Source organism: Sminthopsis crassicaudata, chromosome 4 (assembly GCF_048593235.1).
Source record: "Sminthopsis crassicaudata isolate SCR6 chromosome 4, ASM4859323v1, whole genome shotgun sequence".
Classification (NCBI taxonomy): Eukaryota; Metazoa; Chordata; class Mammalia; order Dasyuromorphia; family Dasyuridae; genus Sminthopsis; species Sminthopsis crassicaudata.
Window position 1 is genome coordinate 75,142,104 of NC_133620.1, and position 25,290 is coordinate 75,167,393.

At 31.9% G+C, this 25,290-nt stretch overlaps 1 protein-coding gene across 2 annotated transcripts in view; it reads left to right on the top strand.

The window, feature by feature from the left end:
* HMCN1 (hemicentin 1) overlaps positions 1-25,290 on the top strand; it is a 478,149-nt gene that overhangs the window by 229,021 nt on the left and 223,838 nt on the right. For both annotated transcript variants that reach the window (XM_074308592.1, XM_074308593.1), the window contains exons 12-15: positions 14,682-14,823; positions 16,843-16,970; positions 18,061-18,174; positions 24,993-25,151. In XM_074308592.1, coding sequence (XP_074164693.1) covers positions 14,682-14,823; positions 16,843-16,970; positions 18,061-18,174; positions 24,993-25,151 — 543 coding nt within the window. The remainder of the gene's footprint in view (positions 1-14,681; positions 14,824-16,842; positions 16,971-18,060; positions 18,175-24,992; positions 25,152-25,290) is intronic.

A 25,290-nucleotide genomic window follows, 5' to 3' on the forward strand; every position in this document is an offset into this window, starting at 1 on the left:
TCAGACCTAAATGAATGCAATAGTCTGCCAGCTGTTCTTTCTACCCCAATTTTGTCCCCATTTTAATCCATCCTACATTCAATGTCAAATTCATCACTCTGAAGTGCAGGTCTAAAAATGTCACTCCTACTCCTCTCTTTATTTCTGTGAGCCATATTCAAGGCATTGAACTCGAAATAGTAATTCATAATATATACATGTTATATAAAATATAATATAAAAGTGCAGTATTTTCAGTATTCAAAGTAGTGAATTTTCTTCAAATGAATTTTATAATAGGAGAGAAATATTTTGGATCTCTTTTACTTAGTATTTTCTCTTTTACAGAAGTTAGTATGAATAAACTTTACTTATCACTTACAAAGTTACCTCATACAAGATCTTTGCTCATCATATCCATATTAAAAGTTAATACTATTTTGAATAGTATATATCCATATTTAAATAATTAATACTATTTTGAATAGTATGTTCAAGTAATATACAATTTTGAGTAACACTGAATAAACAATATTTCTTTTCACTGAAAAACACTATTCTTAACATTTTTACATTCTAGAGCTGTTTTTCTGTACTTTTGAACTGAAAGACACATGTCATATTTCTGCATAAATATTGTTTTAATAAATATTGCATAACTGAACGAATTCAGTTATGGTAGCCTCAGATACAGTAAATTCTTATTTAATTATAATGAAAATCCCTTAATCACTCATTGTTGCCAGTATCTAATTTTTGTGGACTGCATGGAGTACCAAGCTTGTGTCAGTGCAGATGAGTAAAGTGTTGTATTAACATTCTGGCTTTTAATAGTTTCTTGATTACAAATGTGATATGCAGTACTGTGGAAGCCTTTACATCATTTATGATTAATTTGAAAATATCAGAGAATAATAACTCTAGATCCAGGAGAAATATCTATTCCAACTCTCTGAGAGACTTTGGAGGAGAGAAGAAACTTATATATTAAGCACTTACTACATGTCAGACACCATGCTAAGTATTTTACACATCTTATCTCATTTGATCCTCACAATAATCCTTCCTGTACAGTAGGTCCTATTATCATCTCCTTTTTACAGCTAATGAAACTGAGACAGACTTTAAGTGACTTATTGTGGGTCACATGGTTTATGTGTAGGACTGAATTTAAACTCAGGTTTTCCTGACCAAAGGCCCAGCACTCAATCTATTGTGCTACCTAGCTCCTCCATTTACTATTAAACATGTGTGGTTTTGTTTGATTCCCCTACATACTCAATACTCATGATTTCAACAGTGTAAAGAACTCTAGGTGTGGGAACTTCTACTGATGAAGGTCAGCCAATCTTCTGTATTCTCTGATGTCCAAGAATTGCCCAGCAGACTTAAAACATTGTCTTATTTACCCATGGCTACACAGTACTTGAATTGAGATCTTTCTGATTCCAAGTCTGGATCTTTATTCATTATATCATTATGCTTCCATGCCTTTAATAAAATTAATACATTTTCAATCATTTCCCTTCTTACTTAAAGCAGACTTATTCAAAATTAAGATACAAGGACAGGTCTGTTTGGTGATGAAATTTAATGGTCACTTGCCTTATTTGTTTAATATAGTCCACTAGTTAAAGTGGACTGAAGTGAGCCTTTTATTTTTTTTTTGGTAATACATTCCAAGTTCCACATAATAAAATGTATAAAATAATACTGTGTTTGGCATTTATATGGTCCTTCCATTCTAGTAATCTATGTGTTTGACAGATGTTATAACAATTTAGTGGTAGGTGGTAAGAATTATTTCCCTATTATGTTCAGTGGAGAGTAGGAAAGATTATTAAATAGTTCTAAAATAAGACCTGTAAGAAAAGGTTAAAGAATTAGGATTATTTAGTTTACATAAGGATAGTATGGGATGACCTAATAAATGCTTCAAGGAGATTGAAGATTATTATTATGAGACTGGAGAGCAGCTGTTTTCCATCACCACCAAAGATAGAACATGAGGAAATATATTTAAGTGTAGCTTGTGAGAGTTATATTAAATAGGAAGTAGAACTTCCAATTGTTAGAGAAGTTAACTCCTGAAAGATTATTATTAGGGAAAGAGTCCTTAATAAATGTTCTTTTGTATCATTCAACTAAATACTCTCTGAAATTCAACATATTTATTTGTCTATAGTGGGTAGGATCATTTTCTATACAAACTAAAATAATTTATGTTGCTCCTTGATGGAGAAAAAATGGGATTTCATATACCAGGCAACTATTTTCAAACCTACATAGAAGATCAACATAAACAATTAATATCACCATTATATGCTCAAAAGCATTTTTGCCTCTTGATGAGTTTTTAAACCAGTCCTTTTCCACTTACCAGAATATTAAGATTGCATGTAATTATAATATTAACAATCTGGTACAGAGTAGAAGGGACACTATACCATTACTAACATTTTATTTTCCCAGTGTTTGATTTCTTTGAGAACCAACATTTCTTTTAGATTTGGGCTCCATTCTAATGTTCCTGACTTCCATATAACCAGACATCTTAATACTCTTCTTTCTACTCTGTGATAACATTTCTATAACATTTTAAAGTTTCAAAATATAGGCTATTTGGGGGGCAGCTAGGTAGCACAGTGGATAGAGCACCAGCCCTGAAGTCAGGAGGACCTGAGTTAAGACACTTAATACTTCCTAGCTGTGTGACCCTGGGCAAGTCACTTAATCCCAGTTGCCTCAGCCTATACGTATATACACACATATGTCATTTGAGCCTCACAGTAATGCTATATGTAGGTATTTTGTATTATTACTGAACTTGTGGTATTATTGCTTTAGAGATCTTAAAGATTTTCTTTATTAGTGAAAGTTGAACATTAGCCACAATTTGTAGGCATAATTATATAGTTTCCTGGGCCACTGAGAGATTAGATAAATTGCCTAGATTTACACAGCTAGGATGTGCCAAAGACTAAACTTGAATTTACATCTTCTGTGCTCCTAAGTGGGCTCTCATTCAAACTCTCAGGGTAATTTTAATTGGTATTATTATAAATATTTTAGAGATGATATAATTGAGGATATTCTTTCTTTGTTAGTGACTGTAAGCTACAGGGAATAAATATGGCAGCAAATGCCTACCATTTCCATAAGAACCACGTCTTTTCATGATCCATTTAAGCCTACAGTTCACAGAGAGGGACTTTTCCTTGAAAACTTCTAGAATCTAAGACAGTTATGTAGGAGTAGGAATAGGTACTGTACCTGTGATTTCATCTATATAGGGAAATGCTGAATAAGGAAACTCCTTCTACCAAATGGCCCCTTTTCAGTAAGATATAGATATAGTCTTAGAGAGTTGCCTAAGGCACTGAGAGATTGACTTGTTGAGGGATATATTATTAAGTAATTGCTACATGCCAGACATTGTGCTAAGCACAGTCAATAAGACATTATAGGGAACTGACCTTAGAACTAGAAAGAGAGCTACATCAAATATATTTAATTAATAGTTCAAAATTGATTTTATCCTTGCAGATAATGCTTTCATCAATTCACATCGCAGGTCCTGTGTATTTTTAAACAATTTCATAAATTTTTGTGTATAAATGAATCTGGAACATGATAGACATTGGTCTAGTTATGAATAGAGGCTCTTTGCCAATGGAAAATATTTTGTTTTTATCTTTGTATATCTCGCACCTGGCATATAGTAAATATTTAATAAATACTTGTTGATTAGTCTGTATTTAGCTAGTTTTTAATGATCTTTGAATGATGATCTATTGTCAAACTTGCTTACTATCATCATACTTTCTTCTCCTGAGACTTTTAATTTGATCTGATATCAGGACTATCAAATAATGTTTTATCTATCTATCTACTATCTATCTATCTATCTATCTATCTATCTATCTATATCTATATATATCCTTAGCTTCAAATAGTTTCTGTGATGCTATATAACTTGAATACTGGTGAAAAACTTATAAATAAAAACCATGGAATATTCAAACATAGCAAGTGTGATCTGACTCAATATCCCAAACCAAGCATTACATCTTCCTCTTAGGACTCTCAGGTTGTTCATTCTTTGTACTAGAAGAGGTCTGATGACATCATAATATTGGGTCAAAGTATATGTGTTTAATTATGGTTGATTAATCCAGTATAAGTTTAGATACCTCTACTATAGATCAGGCACAAATAGTCCATTTGAACATTTTGGATAGATAACTCTCCATATTTGTGCATCTCATGTTTCCTTTGTTCTGATAGGATTCTGCTTTGCTTATAGAATGCAGCACCTCCTTTGATATAATCCTGTGGCTGGCTAGTCCTGTGCCAACCTCTCTCAAGTCTCACCATCAGTAGTAAAGTCTTTCAGAAAGAGACTTTGAGAGTGTCTGTGTCACTTCATTTGATCTATGTGCAAATGCTTTGTGCAAATTCTATAATGTGCATTTGCATTGGAGCTATGTGGCTAGCCCATCAGAGATGCAATCTCTGCAGAAGAATTTCAATGTTTGGCAGTTTAGCTCAAGATAAGATCTCAGTTTCTGATATTTCTCTCCCTCTCTCTTTCTCTTTTCTTCTCTTTCACTTCCTTTTTCTCTCTTCCCCTCCTCTTCTCTTCTGTGTCTGTTTCTCTGTTTCTTTCTCTCTTTTCCTCCCTGCCTTCTTTTTTCCATCCCTCCTCCCTTCTTCCTCTCCCTGTTCCTCTCTTCCTTCTCCTGTCCTTGTTTCCCTATCCTCTCTCTCTCTACCTTTTCCATTCCCTCTCCCTTTTCTTTCTCTCTCATTCTTCCTTCTCCCTTCTCCCTCTTCTCTTCCTCTTCTCTCATCTATCTCATTCTTTTCCCTATGTTGTCTATATACATTTCTTTGCTTCTTTCTGTATATGTCTCTTCCTCTGTGTATCTGTTTGTCTTTATTCCAGTTTCTTTCTATTGTGTCACCCTCTTTCCTATTACCAAGGGAGTTATGGAGTTATTTGATTTGGAAATTTTTAGACCAGAATCTTTGTGCTCAAGTAGGTGAATAAGAGGCTGTAGGAATAGGAAATGCTATAGAAGTTGTAAGTTAAACCCATGGGACAAAAGTATTCAGATCATAGGTCATAAAATAGCTCATTACAGAGATACTGGCATTACAATCTGCTTACCCAGACAGATCTAAGTTATAGTAATATATTTTTGAGATGATAAATATTAAATTTTGCTATTTCCCTTAGGAAACAGTAAAGAAAAAATGAAAGTTGAGGAAGACTTTTTGGAGAATGTTGGTAGAATATAAGTTGGGCTTATATAGTTGCTTCTTCATATGCCCAAAATTTTAAATTACAAATGACAACATGATTAACAGGAGTCTTATCTTCCTATTCAAAACAGGAAATAAAGAGAAGTTAAATTCTTTATTTGAGAGTAATGTCCATGTGTTTTAAACTAAATGATCTAAATCAGTAGGTACACATCTGTTAAAATGGTATACAGCTGCTAATTATACTTCTCAGCAGGCTCAATGATAGTCATTACATTACTTTTTGAAGTTAGCTTCTTAACACAGGAAATACAGATGATTGAAGGATGGGTCAGAGATCCTGAAACAGATTGTTGGGTCCTCTTTGATTTAAGAGAAATTGGAAAGATTTACAAGCCCAATAAGCAATCTTTTCCAACTTTCTCATTTAGCAGCTTATGCTACTCTAATTTATTTAGGAGAAATAAGTTAGGTATTTTTGTTATTATATTTTGTTATTTTTCTTTCTACAAATGAGAAAAAATTACAAACCATTATGAACTGGTTCTCTGATTTTTCAGAAATGCTAAAAGTATAAAATTTGTATGTGCAGTTGATTTTTTTTATGAAGTTGAGAATATTTACTCAGATTTTATTTCTGGAATGCAAGTAATAATAAAAGAATCCTAAGAAACCAAGGAATAGCTCATGGGATATCTCCTCTTACCAGCTTTTTATCTGCATTTGTTATTATATGATGATTCCGTGAACATTTTTGCATAAGAGAAAGTGCCAAGTTGTCCCTCCTCTATAAATTAGAAAATAAACTGAACAGAATTCAGGAGAAAATTTCAACAGTCAAAATCTCCTTAAGACTCTCCTCACATGAAACATGTTTGCTACAAAAAGCACTGTTATTCTATGTTTATTTTCCTTCTATCAAAAGTTGCTACCACTTAACTCTTTGTTTTAGCATATGTGGACAATTTGTTTTAAAAATTAGTGCCACTACCCTATCTTGCTTGTTTTTATGATAGAAACAATCAGTCATAATAATAGCACCCAGTGTTTATTGAATGCTTTAAGATTTGCAGGGTACATTGCATATATTATCTCACTTGATCCTTACCACTCTCTTAGTTAAGTGCTTTATTATTTGCATTTTGTAAATCAACAAACCAAGACTCTGAGAAATAGATGCTTTCTTAGGCTCTCACAGTAAATGTCTGAAGCAAGATTTGATCTATATCACTCTGACTTCAAGTCTATCACCCTGTCCTCTGAGCTATCAACTTCACTATATTAGCAGACTTAAAAGAAATCAGAAAATGACTAAGGAATCTACCTTATTAATTATACTCTAAGAGCTAAATTCATCTTTCCAAATCCAACTCAAATCTTACTTTCTCCATAAAAACTTCTCTGGAGATTCCTCTTTTTACTGAAAAATAACTGCCATTTACATAGTACTTAAAGTTTTCAAGATGCTTAAATACATTCTTTCATTTGGGCCTTTGAACATTTTCATTTTGTGACTGTTACAGGAGTCATTATCTCTCAATTTCCTAGTTTCTCTCCAGAAAACATACTCAGAGAGATGAAGCAACTTGCCTGTGGTCAGATAATTACTAAATATTTGAGAAGGTCCTTTAGATATTACTTCCACTATCTATCTGCTGTATCTCAATGACTGGATTCTTATAGCTCTCAGGCTTTTTCTATCCTAAATATAATTTTTTCTCATTTTTACTCCATGTTTTGCTTCACTAAGTCTATTCAAGGGGAAGAACCATTGACATCTCTGTCAAACAGACCTTTATCATATAGATTACTTTAGGAATAACAGTTGTTCGATGCTTCCTCTCTAAATCACTTTTAAAGGTTTTATTGATATTTTTGATTTTACATTGCAAATGTTTCTCTGAACTCCCTTTCAAAGTTGAATCTTATACTAAAGAAAAATAGTTAAGTAAAAATACCTTATGTAGGGACCATGCCTAGCAATGGCCCTACTTCTTTCTTAGTGTTAGTGTGGTTGTTTTGTATTTGTTTTCTGGGACCATTATTGGTTTTCTAACTACTCAGTTCCACTTTCTTATACTTTTCTTCTCAATTACATTATTACAGTTGTTTGGATATTTTGATTTTTTATTTTGCTTATTTTACTTTGCATCAACTCATACAAGTCATCTTATATTTCTCTGAATTTCTCATATTTTACTACAGTAATATTCTATACATTTATATAATGACTATCTGAACTCTTTGAGATATCTGATAAGTAATAGGATTATTGGATAATAATGTAATATATAGTTAAAATTTTCTTGCATAATTCCAAATTGCTATATAAAATAGTTCAATGATAAATAGCTATTATTGTAGCATACTTGTGTGCCTTTCTATAGTCAGTTATATATCTACAGGACAATTTTTTAAAAGTTATCATACATTTCCTTTGCTCAGAAATCTTGAATAATTTTAATGCTTCAAGTCAGACTTCATCTCTGTGAGTTTGACCTGCATAATTTATTCCCATCCCACCCATCTCCATTATTGATCATTATTTACCTTCTGTTTTCATCAGTTTTCATCTGTTTTCATCTTAACTACCCCACAAATTATTTCCATGCCTTTGTATTTCTGTTGATGGTTCCCTTGTTAGGAAGTTGCTCATTTTTCCCTTTGCCATTCCAAATGCTTTGGTTCAACGTACAAAGTGAATAGAGTAATGGACCTGATGTCAGGAAGTTGTTGTTAAGTCATTTTTTCGTCATATCAAATCCTTTTTTTGGATTTTCTTGGCCAAGATACTGGAGTAGTTTGCCATTTCCTTCTCTCACTCTTTTTGCAGATGAGAGAACTAAGGCAAAAAGGCTTAAATGACTTTCTTAGGGTAACACATTAAGTAAGGCCAGATTTGAATTCAGGAAGATGAGTCTTTTTAGCTGTATCTGTTGTACCACCTAACTGCTCAGAAAGCTCAGGAGGAGCTGAACTCAACTATAGCCTCAGACACTTCCTTGCTAGGTAATCCTGCCTCAGTTTCCACATGTGTAAAATGGGAATCCTAATAACACCTATTTCCAGAGTTTTTGTGAAGTTAAAATGAGATTTTTTTGTCAAAAACACTTTGGAAATGTTAAAACGTGATTTAGATGATGATAAAGAAGAAAAAGAGAGGGAAGAGGAAGAGGAGATGAGGAGGAGGAGGAAGAGAATGACTGGATCAGATCAAGTTCTGCTTCCTTTAAAAAGATTTACTGGATCTCTCTAGTCTTTCTAGATTTCTTACAACATCCCAAAGTATTTTTTTTGTTTATACTAAATGAATCAGCATAAGTTTATCCTACTCTGTATTGTTTACTTTTTTTGTTTATGCTAGCTTTGCCTCTTTAATTAAATAATAAGTTCCCTGAGGGAAATAAGTATATCTTATTCTTCTTCAGTTTCTCCCACAATACTTTTCCAATTTGAACCATAAAAAGGTACTTAATAAGTATTAACTTATTGGTTAAAAACATGATTTGGTTGACTATATCTCAACACATACATAACTTATGAGAAAGAGTTGATTTGGGATGTTCGTTCAGTTTAGGGTACCAACTTTAATGACATTGTTATCAAAGAACCTTCTTAAGATTCTGCCAAATCATTAATTTCTTTTCCATTTGTGACCTATGTTAGGTTATTTCCATTAAAACACAAAAGCAAATTCACATGGAAAAACTTAGATCTACAGTATAGTTTTAGATATATGGAATTCCCCCCCAAAAAAAAAATCTCTTAAACTAGTTTATTCTTATAATGTAGGAATTACATCATGTTAGTGTTATTTGTTGAAAATGTGTGAAACACACTAAAGTAGTGTAATTCATTGTTCATGTAAGATAATATCCCGCTAGATTTGAAAATGCTTGTACAATGGAAATATACAGCTTACATGAGCTACAATCTGAGGATAAATGAGGAAGGTCTCAGTGTGCATTGACTTGTTTAAAGGAAAACTTCCTTGTGATTTTGAGCAGTTATTTGAGACAGGTTTCATTAAATGTTATAACAAATTATATAAGGTTTTTGGAAATTTTGCAACAGATATTTGTGTTGTAATTGTAGATGGCAGTAAATATACACCAGAATATCCACATTTACTCCTTTTGGAATATCTATTCCATTAGGAGAATTTTGATTGATCTCATTATGAACTCCTTATGTAGAAATGAGTCATTAGGCAAAGCAAAGAAATATTTAATCTGAGTGAATAACCTTGAATGTTACTATTATTGGCTGTGGTATTATTTATTTTACTGTTAAATACGGCTCTAACAACTTCACAACCCCACACAATGTAAATAAATACGTTGAAAACCAAAATGTACAAAAAATAATTTTTACTGCAGTGAATTTCTATTTAATTCTTTAGTAGTTCATTATTTGTTAGTAGATAGGATCATGAATTGAGAATTTAAGAAAAAATAATTATCATTAAGTCTAATCTCATGTTAAATATAAGGAAATAGAGCTTTTGCCTAAAGCCACATAAATTGGTAGAGCTAGAATTTAAATTCAAATGTTTTCATTTAAGATTCTACATGCCAATAATCCAAAGATCTCTTCAATTAAGTCCTTTTTTTGGGTAATATTTTGATAGAGAAAATAAAAACAAACCTAGCAATTAAAACCTTAAATGCCAATGGTTAAAATTCCCTCATATAAAGGAAAGTAATTTTAGTGTTTAGAAAACAACAAAACAACTTTATTGCTTCAAAACAACTAAAATAAAGAGCTGAAATTAAATCTAACACCTTTTCAATGATTCCTTCAAAGCAAAACCTGAAATCATGGTTTCAGATAAAGCAATAACAAATATAATTGAACTCAAGAAAGACTAGCAGAGATTATATACTGTGATTAAAGGTTGCATAGCTAATAAAATAATATTGACATAAATATAGATGTCTGTCCCCCCCACACACATATATGTGTGTGTATGTATGTGTGTGTGTGTGTTTGTGTGTGTGCATAGGTATACTTATGTATATCTTCTGTCATTGGACATGTTGCTTTTGTAATTCTATTGAGTTAGTATATTGATACATAGATTTAAATAGGCACTACAGATATAAATGTGAATCTGTCTGTATGTGTATATATGTATAAATACCTATACATATAGTATATGATGGTTTCAATTTTGCCCTCTAGAACAGTATAAAATATATTTCAATTTCTCATTTGATTCTTTAAATGTTTAAAGGTTGTTATAATAAAATTAAACGTTCTCTTTATCTGTCAATTTCTTTATTGAAAAAAAAAGTTGAGCCAACTATATATACATGGATTCTCTAAAGGATACAAAAAAGATTAAGAAAACTTACTTGCCTATTTTATTGGAAAAATGAATTAATGCAAAGTAGAATATTGAAGTGGAATAATAAAGCGCAATTTATTATTAAAGTGCAATTGTGCACACACACAGAATACTATAGGACTTCAAGTGAAGAAGATATTTTATACTGGGAGAAGATCAAAGAATCTTTCATGGGTTAATTATCATTTGTGCAAGCTTTTAAAATATAGATAAAAATTAAATAGATGGAATTGGAAAAGAACAAAATAACAGAAGGACAATATAGCACAGGCAAAGTCAAAGAAGTAGAATAGTAAAAGGAATGTTGGAGAAATAATGAAACAAATTAAATAATGTTTCTCTGGGATGATTCTCACATTGCATGGCTTCCAAGCTTCCATTGACTCATAGTGACTCTACTTCTGGATTCTCCTAATTTTGATATTCATCTAAAGTCAGCAAGATGGAATGGATCCTACTCTAGGAAAAAATGTTCTCTTTTTTAATCCAAATTTCATCATGGTTAAACTAAAATAAAATATATTATTTATCTTTTTTCACTTTTTCTTTTAATAATTATCATCCATTCCTAATTATCTGGTTTGTTCAATTAATTAATGCTTAAACAAGTATAGTTAAGTACATTGTGTACTATGCAAGTCCATGGGATACAAAACGGAAAGTAAAACATTTCCTACCCTCAGGGAACTTACATTCTAATGGGAGAGAAAGTACTTCCATATATAGTTATAGACTAGATACATATAAAACAGATAAAATATAAATTTAGATGGAAAGACCACAATCGACGGGGAGATGGCACTCAAAGGTGATTCTTATAGAAAACTAGGAATTCTAAAAGGCATGGGTGACATGTCTCTTTAAGAAAGACATGGAGGTCAGCCAGTGCATACATAGAGAAGGAGATAAACTATTGTGTATGAGGATCAGCAAGTTGGTCTATGGAATGGGATTGTGAACTTCTTGGAGAGAAGGAACGTCTAAGAAGGCTGAAAAAGTAGAAAGAGACAAAGTTGGGAAGAAATTTAAATGCCAGATAGGGAAGTTCATACTTGATCTTAGACAATAGGGAATTGCTGGATTTTGTTGATAAGGGGGTGGTATAGTAGATTGAATGGTGAGCCTGAAATTAGAAAGATCTGATTTCAAATCCAGACTCACTTACCAACAATATGGGGAGGATCAAATGAAATAATTGTAAAACATTTAGCACAGTACCTGGCACATCATAAGTTGCTTATAAATGCTGCTTAGGATGATGATGTGTACATGAAAAGGAGAAGGAATAAGGTAACATTGTCAGATTTGTCCCTTAGGAAAATAGCATTTGCAATTGAGGGAAGGATGGATCAGAGGGCATAACAGACAAGATAGGAAGCTATTGAAATAGTCTATAGAAGTGTGGAAGGTCTACTAACCAGGTAGCTGCAGGAATAAATAGAGGGGAATATTTATAAGAGATATAGTGGAAAAGAAAGCTAGCAGGAAAAGAAAGGTTCTGGTGTGATTACGGGATCATGGATTTTTAAAAAGTTTTTATTTTGTTTTTAAGTAGTATTTTATTTATTTCCCCAGTTACATGTTAAGAAAATCTGTAGCATTGTTTTTACAATATTTATAATGTACTATTCTGTATGAAAGATTTATAAAATATGTATAAATATGTTTCCATATTAGTCACAGTTATGAAAGAAGAAACAGAATAAAAGGAAAAATAACACAAGAACTAATAAAATGAAAAAAACATGCTTCAATAGTCATTCAGATGATCATTATTTTAGAGATTAAAGAGTCCAACGAATACAGCTAGTCCATCTCTTTTTATGGATGATTTAGGCACATTAAGTCACTTGTTCATAGTTACCCAGGTAATAAGTGGCAAAACTCAGGTTTTCACTTAGGTCTTCAGACTTCAAAACCACTGTTCTTTCCACTTTACCACATAAGCATTCAATTTCATCAGATCTTTTATGACCTTGACACATCCCCAAGTGTTTATCAATTCCTAAACTACCTCATAAGACATTTTGTCATTTTTTATAAAATAATTTTCAGATCTGCAAGAAAATAGAAATTCCTCCAGTAAAACTGAGTGCATTACTGATTCAGGTGAAAGCACTAAGTGGAAAGGAATTGAGAAATTATCCAAGTTGGGTCTTTAGGAATAGAATATCTTTTTCAATTAAAAATCAAGTACAGTCACTCTTCCTTTTAGTCTATTCAAATAAAAGCGGAAGAAAAGTGAAGAAAAGTATATCATCCTATTATGTCTCATTGATCCTGATTGACTTTTTCTTTTATTTCTTATGTTCTTACCTCCTTCTTGATTTTCCTTCTGTCAGCAATAATATCATTTCTGATGCCAGAGCAGATCTCTCACCTTCTGTGGTGGGGGGGTGATGTCATCACATCTGTGCATTGCTTCCATACTTATTTTGTGACCCTTAGCACCACTCTGTATCCCCACTTTATTTGCAAAGTGACCTCTTAGCTCTCTGTATCCTGGTATGGGTAATTGATGTTTTCTTTTACTTTGATATCTGAACTGCAGTGGGTGGGAGTACAGTCATTGCTGGGATCAGTGCCAGAGAAGCTCAGGAATAATAAGCTGGATAGGCAACAGCAGCTTATATGATCACGTTTGGGTGAATGTCCTGAAAGCCTCCTGAAGCTCTGCAGCATTATCGTGCCAGTATAAGTTAGACACGTAAAACACTTTTTTTTTCTTTTTTGAAATCTTAGCACAATGTAGGTGCTTAATAAACAAGAAATAACAAGAAACATCCCTTCTTCACCTACTCCTTCGAAAAATGATTCTCTGCAACACCCACACATGCATGCACAGTTTTCCAGTATCTCAGAATTTATGTTTCCCAGATGGAATTATAATTCAACCTTAATAACCAATGATCTGCCATCTCCTATTTCTTGATTCAATTCAATTCTTTTAAATTAGCATTTATTAAACACCAATCTTGGGCCCATGGAACTATCAATGAGACCCACAGTTCTGAAAATCATCTTAAATAATTTTTAATACTTTGAACTATACAGTAGAAAACAAGAAGAGAGGAAGAATATGGTACAATCTGCAAGAGGGAAGGGACTAATCTAACTTTCTCAGCACTGTAGCCTATGTACGTTGGTGCTGTTGTATCACATTTTTGTTTATGATGCAGATAATAAGAAAAATGACCTGAAAAAGGAAAAAAAGGGAATTCTTTATAGTCAGATATTTTTAAAGGTCCATTTGGATACCATATTAATTTTCATTTTCTCTCATAAAAATTTCACTAAACATCTTATTGGAGAGCCTAGGGAAATGGTTGCTGCTTTGAGAGATCAGGGTCTTCCCTTTCACAAAGGAAATGGTATATGAGTTAGACTTAAATGCACTTATGCATTTAAAACTATGGGTAATAATTCAGTAGGTATATTGAAAAGGAAAAAGATAAGCAAAGACATAGCATTAGGATGGTATACAGCATAAATGAGAAGCAAAGTAGATCATTTACTGTAATAAAGAGGCATAAATAGTAGAATTGTGAGATAAGGTTATAAAGATATGGGGATGGCATATTTTGGATGGCCCTGAAGGCCAGGCATAAGATTTTGAAAATTTCTAGAATCCATTGTTTGAGATGAAATCTATAGAATCTATAAATCTATAGATGGGTAGAAATCTATAAGTCAGCAAGGTTGGAGAGACAGTACACAAATTAAAGATCAAGTTGATCTTAAGAGCTAAGATCTTTTGCTAATCTCACTTTATCAATGCTTTTCTAATCAAGCGGAACCAGTCTTTTAATGGGATTATACTAAAAACTTCTAGACAGCAACTTGGGTAGTGATAACAACTACAATGGCAGTGATAATAAATATTTATTTATAATAAAATATAATTTTATAATTATATTTATAATTTATATAACATACAACAATATAAATATAATAATAAAAACTAGAAATATCTAGGTTTAAAGGTTTTCTTAGTAATTTCTAGATATTCTCAGAAGATGGAATAGAGGTGACAGAATACTACTACATATATTTATTATTCTGCTTATTTTTTTTTAATTTATAGAACTACCTAAAGTTACAGTCATGCCCAAGAATCAGTCTTTCACAACGGGATCTGAGGTGTCCATCATGTGCTCTTCAACTGGTTATCCCAAACCAAAGATAGTCTGGACTTACAATGACTTGTTTATCATGGGCTCAAACAGGTACTGAGTTTGTAACATGTTCCTGGATTATTCTTTGTTCTAAATAGTGAAAATAGTTTTTAAACTCCTAAAACAATTATTCCTAAAGTTATCTATGAACATTCTTTTTTATTAAAGCTTTTTATTTTTCAAAATATATGCATCAATAATTATTTGACTTTAACCCTTGCAAAACTGTGTTTCAATTTCCCTCCATTCTCCTACCCCCTCTCCTAGATGGCAAGTAGTCCAATATATGTTAAACATGGTAGAAATATATGTTAAATTCAACATATGCATATGTATATATATATATATATATATATATGTAATTATCTTGCTGCACAAGGAAAATCAAATCAAACCAGAAAAAATGAGAAATACAATAAAACACAAGCAAACAACACCAAAAAGAGTGAAAATGCAATGTTATGAACCATACTCAGTTCCCACAGTCCTCTCTCTGGGTGTAAATGGCTCTCTTCATCACATCATCATTGGAATTGATCTGAATCCCCTCATTATTGAAGAGAGCCATGTCTATCAAAATTGATCATTATATAATCTTGTTGCCATGTGTATAATGATCTCCTGGTTCTGCTCATTTCACTTAGCATCATGAACTTGTTTTTTTAATATTTGGATAACTATATTTCAAAATGATTGTTATGATTGCTTTCTTATGTAATTACATGTATTTTATATATTTAAAACTATAATTAATAAAACTATAAGCTTCATCAAACTGCCAAGGAAGTCTGTGACACAAAAAAAGATTAAAAATTCCTGTTGTAAAAGAAACTTATTTTATTAACCCTCTGAAAGTAAGGGAGATTGTGCTCTGGCTAGCATTCTCTGATGTTCCCAAAACACAGCAAGAAGTGAAATCAGAAAAATAAGGAAGAAATGGCTTGCAAAGAATTTTTAGAGCACTAGAGTTTGGATTAAGGAAGTGGGATTCAAATTCTGCCTTAGACATATAGTAGCCATGTAACCCTTGAAAAATAATTTAACCATGATATGTGTCTTTCTTTTCTCCTCTGTATATCTAGGGGATTGGACTCAGTGGCTTCCAAAGTCATTTCTAACTCCAAATTCCTAATCCTATGAGTCAGTAATCCCAACATGTGGGGTTGTTCAAAATCATACTGTAAAGTTTCATATTACATTCACAAGTTAAAAAGAGAACATGCACTTACTAACATCATATTCAAATCATCAACATTTATTAAGTGACTGCTAAATGTCAGAAACTATGTTAGCTGTTAAGTGATGTTTAGTATCCTTTAGATAACGTGCTTTAAGGTAACTGAGGACTCTAGGTAGGGAAAAGATCAAGGATCTGACAATGACACATTTTATATAGAGAGTTTTATGACTACATCTCTTTTGATTATCACAACAGTGCCATGAGGTTTATAGGTTTCAATATTCATATCTTATATTTGAGCAAGCAGTATCAGATGCCTACAGAATAGTACTTGGCCCAAGATTACCTTGCTAAATAGTGATATAATCAAGATACAACTCAAGTATATTCATTCATTTCTGGTAATATTCTGGGAACTATACCCTCTTTTCTCTCTGAAAGTCAATACACAAATGAGAAAAGGACATTGATTCTAATGAAATAGGGTGCAGACATTGTAAGAGTATATTTTCTCATCCTATAAGTACAAGCATTTTATACTCCATTAGTTTTAAAAGCCATTGAATCCCACCACACTTCAAGGATATAATGAACACGTGGAACATAAAAAACAAAGCTTCCATTACTTTGGGTTTGCCATAAAGAATTTAGTATTTTAAGCCATATTCTATCCCTGGACCATCATTAACTCATTGCTCTTAAGCATTTGATGCCAGGTGCCCTCATTTATCCACTCTATAAATGGTGATGCTTATGGTTGTCCATATTCATTGCCATATGTGCTGTCTATAAAATATTTTTATTTCCTTTAAAGAAAGACATTGTACAAAGATGCTACTATATTATAGTATCTCCGGTTGAATGTGATATAAGATATTCTTTTCATCCAGGTATAGAATGACCTCAGAAGGCACCTTGATTATAAAAAATGCAATTCCCAAAGATGCAGGAGAATATGGATGTTTGGCTAGTAATTTGGCTGGGACAGATAAACAGACTTCTACTCTGAGATATGTTGGCAAGTATACATCTTTCAGAAGACCAATTAAAGAAGAGTGAATGATAAAAAAAGCAATTACAGAAATGCTATTATTTTATAGAAATTGATAACCACAAGACTTTTTTAGACATTATGTTTTTAATATCTTGAAATGCAAAATATAATTTGTTGAAACATTAATATTTGTGAGTTGATGCATTCTAGCCAAGGAAACTTTCAGATTTTTTTTTCATTCTTTGATATACCCTACTATTTCAAATCCTCCTTAATCTTACACATACAAAGGTGATAAATTCAACTTCCTTTTCTTCTACTCACAAAATATTAAATTTTGTCATTATTTAAGATGGATTACAACATTTTATTTAATGCTATATGCATTTTATGTAATTCATTTTGTTTTTCTTATATGTTTATAAAAATGATTAACCTTCAAAACTTCATATTTAAACAATATGATGTTTTTGTGTGAACTCTAGGCACTTACAAAAAGCTCCTCAAATTTATAGGCTCTAAATATAATGTTGTAATAGGGTTTCTCATTGTTACTGATGAAAAACTATTGGATAGGAGCAATAGTGATGATACTATGTCATTAACATTTTTCTTATAAATTTCTAAATAATATTTTTAAGCTTCTGGTCTGAAAATACAAATTCTTTCACTATAATTTGTCATTTTTGTCATCAAAATAAGGTGGAAAATCTTATTTATAATTCATATTGTATGATTCTCAAATCAATGTGTGCAATGATAAAAACATTTTAAGTGTATTTTTTTCCTTAAAGAGGATTCTCTTCTTGACCTTTTCATTCTGTTATTTTCTAGTGATTCTTTTTAAAAAAAATTGTTGCCTAAAACTTTGTTCCTAATTTGTTACTAAATTTGTATTGATCTATTTGGGAAAATGTATTGTAATTGTTTTAATCTTAAAAATGCTTAGTTTTCCATGTGTATACATATGTATTCTTTTCATTTTGTACATATTCAATATGTTATATATCACAGCTATATAAATACCAAAAAATGTTTTTATTAATTCTGAAAGCATTATGGAGGAACTGCTATGATACATACTGATTATATTATACACCTTCTTCCTTTTCAGATGCCCCAAAGTTGACTGTAGTTCAGAGTGAACTCTTGGTTGCCTTGGGGGACACAACAGTTATGGAATGTCAAACCACTGGTGTTCCTTCGCCTCAAGTCAAATGGTTTAAAGGTACATTTGTTAAATTTATCTGTTTCATTTTGCCTCTCCCCCAAAAAATGATTTGTTAAAAGTTTGTTTTGGTGTGAGACTTAGCAGCACCATAAAAATGTGTTTATGACCTCAGTGGTGACTGGAGCTCAGTTTTGAACTCTAAAGTTTCAGCACTTCACATCTGGTGTAGATTACAGAACCGTGAAAATTAAAGACGGAAAAGTTCTCTGCTAGTCCAGCTGAACGTTCTCTTTGTTAGTTTAGGATTCCTTCCTGTATTGTAGCATATTCTCCAGAAATACCATAGTCAAGATTTAAAATATCCTCACCAATTTGAGTTTATTTTCTTTAGAACAGCAGAAAAATATAGTGGAAAGAATACTAGATTTAGAGTTAGAAGAATCGGTTACTATCTTTTGGAATCTTAGTTCCCTCATCAGTAAAATATTAATAATAACACATTACTTGCCTCTCTAGGGTTCTTACATTCAAAGTATATATAAACTATCTTGTCATAATAAAGTACCATAGGAAAAAAACAAGGATCTGTGATTATCTTGATCATAGGATTGTAGATGTAGAGCTGAAAAGTGCTTTAGAGGTCATCTAGTCCAACCTTCCCATTTCACAGAAAAGGCAATAAAAATTCAACGAATTTACATTATTTGGCCAAGATCATGTAGTTAGTAAGAGGCATATTTAGGATCTAAACAATTTCCCTGGCTGCAAATCTAAAATACTTTATATTCTGTGTTGCCTCTCTGATGGTATTTCATCCACCAATGTAGATCATGATTCTTATATGCCTTGGTAAACTATATCCCTGAGTCATCATAACTGAAAAAATCACTAATTTTAGAATAAAAATTTTGCTTTTGGGGTTTAGCTTGTTTAATCTTTAGACTATATATATATATGTATAGATATAGATATATACATATATATGTATATATATATACACATATAGGTATAGATATAAATATATCTATATCTATACAGTTTATATGGAAGGCTTACACAACAATATATTTTTAAAATATGATTTCATTACTCTTGAGCTGATAGAGACTGCAGCCCATCTATCATTTATTAGATAATTCTTAAAGCATTGATTAAGCTCAGAGAGAGATTTACTTGCTCATGGGCACACAGCTTGTAAATGTCAAAAGTGGAATTTGAACTCGTTTTCCTGTTTCAGCCTTTTGCAGAACTTTCTGCATTTGACCAAATTGCCTCACATCAGTTATTATGATGATGGTACTTCACATTTTGGCTGACATTTGTACAGAGCTTTATGGTTATAAGAACTTTGAATAATTGATATCATATGATTCTTTTTATAACCCTTTCTGTATAGGTAATTAAGTTTTTGTCATCCCAATCTAATATGAAAACTTCTTTGTGCCCGAAACATCTTCCATTGCTCCTTACATTAATTTAATTCTTTCTCATTTTTAAACCCTTACACAAATGGTATGCCTTCCAAGAAACCTCTGATATCCCTTGTCTGACCTTGATCTCATGTAACATTTTGTTTTCTACCTAATGCATTTGTCACATTGTTGTTTATTATATTTATCTGTTTTTGTATTTTATCCACTTAAAGCAACAAGTGTGTCTTAGCTAAATATTATATATTCCCCTATACAATACCATGTATAGTAAATATCATGGATTTATTGAAATGAATGAAACTTAAATGACTTGCTCAAGGGCAAACATTTTATAAATGGTAGCTTTTAATTACTATTACTATAAAGATATTACCATTAGGAAGTTTTGTAGAGTTTCTAAAAAGCTTTCAATAGTAACATTTTTAAGCAAATGTATCTGTTGAAGTTTCAGAATGTTTGATGGAAAAAGAAATGTATTTCATTATTGGGTTCATCATATATTAGATGACTCCTTGCTCTAATTCATAACTTTATATTTTCCTACTTGAAACTGTTAAGCCCATCAACTATTATTTAGTCTAGGGTTCCCTAACTTGGAGCCTATGAAATTAAAAACTTAACAACTACATTTCAATATAGTTGGTTTCCTTTGTAATTTTTATGTGTGTTTTTAAATTCATTTTTAAAACATTAGTCTCAGGGCAGCTAGGTGGTGCAGTGGATAGAGCACCAGCCTTGAATTCAGGAGGACCCGAGTTCAAATCTGGTCTGAGACACTTAAGACTTCCTAGCTGTGTGACCCTGGGCCTCAGGGGAAAAAACAAACAAACAAGAACTTCTGAATTCATATAGTTCACTCATTTTATATATGAATTAATGGAAGACCTGAGAGGAGAATTAACATGTCTCTTGATTACACAAAAAATTAGTAGCAAAGTCTGGGCCTTGGAATCTAGTTCTCTCTAGTTCCCTGAATGACATTAACTCTATTCTATAATTGTATATATGCTATTGTATATATAAAGTATACACATAGAGACACACATATTTACTACAATTGCATAATAGAATAACATAATTGCTTGACCCCTCTATAGGATCCTGTGAAGACAGTATTGATTGGGAGTCAGAAATTTGAGCTCTGCCTTTCTTTAATGTTTATGGGAATAGTATTTTTTGCTATTTCAATGCAAGCATATAAATGAGAAGGAAAAATACCCTTACAAACACTTTATGAAATGTTGCTAGTATTATTACTTGTAAAATGTTTTGTAATCCTCAGATGAAAAATGTTAAGCAGTTAAAAAAATTATTGTTATTATTCTGTTTGTTATATCCCAAACATTCCCATAGTAACAAGTTGATGTCATAATCATAAAATTATGGATTCACCTCGAGCCCTGGGAAACATGAAGTGAAAAGAAGAAAGTTTTCATCCAGAAAACAAACACATTTAATGATAGAAAAGGGTAACACCATTTCCTTTGTCCTGTGAATTAAATATTTATAATGCCATTTCCTCTGGAGGGAGAACTTTTCTCTAATTCTTTTTGCTAATTCAGTTTGTTTCTTTCAACACAGATTAATTTATAATGACCAAAAATGTTTGAATAAATAATTGGAAAAATATTATAAATTTATTTTATATCCAAGAGAAACAATTTGTGGAGACTGGCTTAAAAAAAAATCAAGTTCATCCCTAATGGACTTTCAGAATTTTAAAAAATGCATGGGGAAATTGACCTTATTTCTATTTATTTCTATTGCCCTAACAGTGAGTGTTTTTAAATTAGAGAAAAATGATTCAGATTCTATCACTGATCTACACAAAGCAATAAAAATAGCTAAGTAGGTTCTCCCAAATGATTGAGTGCTCTGTTAGTACTCTTGTACTTGCTTTTTCCCTACCACTTTTCAGGTAATTGGTTTCTGTTATATGTATGTGAAGATAGAAAAAATGGTAACAAAAGAGAGCCTGAGAATAATTCTACAAATACCTCTTCCATCAACCCTTCTCCAGAAAATTCTAATTGAAAAGTTTATACAAATATATATTTTTTATTTCAATTAGATTAACAATGACATGTTCCAAAATTATAGATTATACATCAAGTACTCAGCTTCTTCCTTCTAGGTCTTGAAAAAATTCCCAAAGGAGAATCAGGGAGATCATTAAAATGTAGCAAAAATGGACCTTTCTGAAACATTAAAGGCACTGAGTTTATTTAACTAGATTACTCTTATGACTGAATTAGGTGAAAGGTTCTATTTCAAAGAATATGACCAGCAGTTCTCCTTGTCCACCATAGCCAGAACTAAGCAAAGGTTATAATATGAGGGGCTCAGTAAAATGTAGGGAAAATCAGTACAAATAGGAAAATTTTGAATGCCTGAAAAAGGTCTTAGAAAAAGTTTAGATTATTCGTCTGCTGTTTTACGTGGTGGAATTAAATGAGCATAAGATCATAGATTCTGAAATAAAAGGAATACCAGGGATCAGGAAAGCCAGTAGAGATGAGGAAGTTTTCTTTGATTAATTTTAATTAAGCAAATTATTATGATTATGCACTTCTTCTAGAATTCATATCTAGGGTTTCTGATGACCCTAATAATTTGATGTATTTTTGCATGTAATTTGATAATTTTTTCTCCTGAAAACAAAGGAAGGAAAGAAAGAATATATACAAACATCTGACTTGCAAGTAGTAAGCTGGATTGCTTTCAGTGAAATTCAACTTTCTAAATTATGTTGCTGTGTTTCATTACTGCTAAATTTTAGAATTTTAATTTGTAATTTGTGGGGGGAAAACAATTCAACTAAAGTATTTAATCTTGTTATGACCAAATACAACTACAGATGAAAGAAGTAAGAGGCAAAAAAACCAATGTATCAAGACCAAATATTTTAAGACTTGATGAATAGCAAGGTCACACTCCATCCTCCCATGGTGGGAGGAAAGTTTATGTCAACATCATCTGCTTTTATTTATGATAATTTCTCAGAGGCTCATAGACACTGCTTTATTTGCTTCCCATTTTCTCATGGTATGTAGTAGCAAACTCAAGAGGATGATTATTTTTTTGGAATGCTGAAAAATACTTAGTTTTGGCATTAATAGCTGTTTTTAATGTAATGTCTTTTTATTTGAAGCTCTTTTAGAAAAAGAAATCTGCCCATTGCTTTACATCTGTTGAATAATGTTCCATTTGGTGACCTGAAGAATCTTTAGAATTGTCCCTTTGCCATATGGAAGTTGAACCAGCTTTTTTCATGGTATCCCAGAACTGCAATGTATGGCTCTTTTGTGTAGTTGCAAGGAATGCCTACATTCCTAGAACACATTGGGAAACAGTACTTCATATTATAAACTTATTGCTTCAAGAAATTTTACTTAGCATCTGGACCAGATCCCTCATTTTATAAATAAGAAAATTGAGACCTACGCTGGTGACCTAAGGTCACAGAATTAGTAACTCTTTAGTGATTCTCAAACCATTTTTGAAAACAGTGACCCTCAAAGACCTACATCTCCCCTTTCAGTTCTCCAGTCCTTCTCATCCCATTAGATTTCATTGAGCCCAGGGTAGTTATTGCCATACTGAAATTTGGTCATTATCTTTTAAGACACACACTTCTGAGAGACCCTGTATTTTTATGGTCCATGGAGTTAGCCTCTGAAACAAAAAGGCTTCTTTGAAGTTGAGCCTCAGGAATATGGTGATTATATGATTGTAGACAAGTCCTTTGACTTCTCAGTACGCTAGTTAATTTTTTTTTTTGAGGCAGTTGAGTTAAGTGAATTGCTCAAGGTCACAAAGGTAGTAAAGGTCTGAGGTTGGATTTTAACTCAGGTCTTCCTGATTCCAGGGCCACTGCTTTATCCACTCCACTATGCCACCTATATGCTCCCCAATTAAATATTTATGAGAAGATGCATAAATAGAGGAAGTTTTTCTTCCTAGGACTCCTGAAAACAGATCTGGTTAGATTTCAGTTAACAAAAAACTTGAATTCCATGATTAGTTGTTAGGAATTAAGAAAGAACACTTTTACAGAAACATTATTTTTAAAGGTGTTTAGAGTTACTAAAAAAAACTCTAAACAATAATGTACTTGAACATTATATATTTATAGTGAATAAATAATAGAAATATTAATGATGCTATTTAAGCCAACCTGAAATCCCTGGCTTTAACCATTTCTAGACATAGACACATGACTTGACACTGCATGTAACAGAAGGAAGATTAAGTGAAGGGAAATTGTCTAGCTTTTACTGATCACGGTAAAGCGGTAAAAAGCCAATAATCATATCACATTTTTTTTCCATTTCCTGTATATTGTGAAGTTAGAGGGGATTAGAAATAAGGCTCAGCAGTTTTTCTAGTAATTTTTGGGGAGACCAGTGACTATTCTTTAACTCCTGTTTTCCAGTTTATAGATTTGGGGTTATAGGATTAGGTAATCAGTCCTATAGGAATATAGTCTGAAAAACGAATTCATGATTATTGGTTGTTCCTCAAAAACAAACACTTTAGCAGTTTCAGTCTTGAAAATGTGCTCTAATTGATAAATTATCTAAAGATATGGTCTATGCCCAAAGAGCCATAAATTCATATATATCCTTTGACCTAACAATCCCACTATTAGGCATGAGTACCAACAGAGATTTTAAAAGGGGGAGGAGCAAGGAACCTATATGTGCAAAAAATATTTGAGGCAGCTCTCTTATCAAGACAAAGAATTGAAAATCAAGGGAATGCCCATTAATTGAGGAGTGGCTGAATAAATTGTAGTGTATGATTGTCTTGGAATTTTATTTTTCTTTGGGAAATGATGAGCAGAATGTTCTTGGAAAAAACTTGGAAAGTCCTCCATGAACTCGAGCAAAGTAAAATATACTGTATACAAAGTAATAGCAATGTTCTGGGATGACCAAGCTGTAAATGATTTAGCTATTCTCAGTAATACAATGATCCACAACTGTTCTGAAGGACTTGTGATGAAAAATCCTATCCATACTGAGAGAAGAAACTGATAGTATCTGAATACAGATTGAATCATACTCTCTATTTTTTTAAACTTTATTTTTCTTGAGTTATTTTTTATTAGGGTAGGAGATATTTGTTTTCTTTCACAACATGATTTTATGGAAATGTTTTGCATAACTTCACATGTGGCTTGTTAATGGGGGCTGGATGTTGGGATATAGGAGAGAATCTGAAACCCAAAATATTTTTTCAATGTAAAAAAATTGTTTTAAATATGACTGGGGAAAATATTAAATAAATAAATATTATTTAAGAAAAAATTTATACAAAGGATTTATAGTAAAATTATTTCATATTATTTTACCAAATATATATCATATTTGATCACAAAATTTGATTACAAAAATTATGGGGAATATTCATTTTAAATTTCCTTTTGTTTCAATTTAGGTGATCTTGAATTGAGGGCTTCTGCATTTCTCCATATTGACTCACTACGAGGCATTCTGAAAATTCAAGAGACCCAAGATTTGGATGCTGGTGATTATACCTGTGTAGCAGTCAATGAAGCTGGAAGGGCAACTGGTCACATAACTTTGGATGTTGGCTGTAAGCATCTCATACATATCTATAGAGAATGAGTAGATTTCTTCCCCTGTTCTTTCATCATTCAGAATCAGCCAGTTACTTTTCAATGTTCAATTAAATTAAGATGATAAAATATAATTTACTACAAAATTGGAAGCTT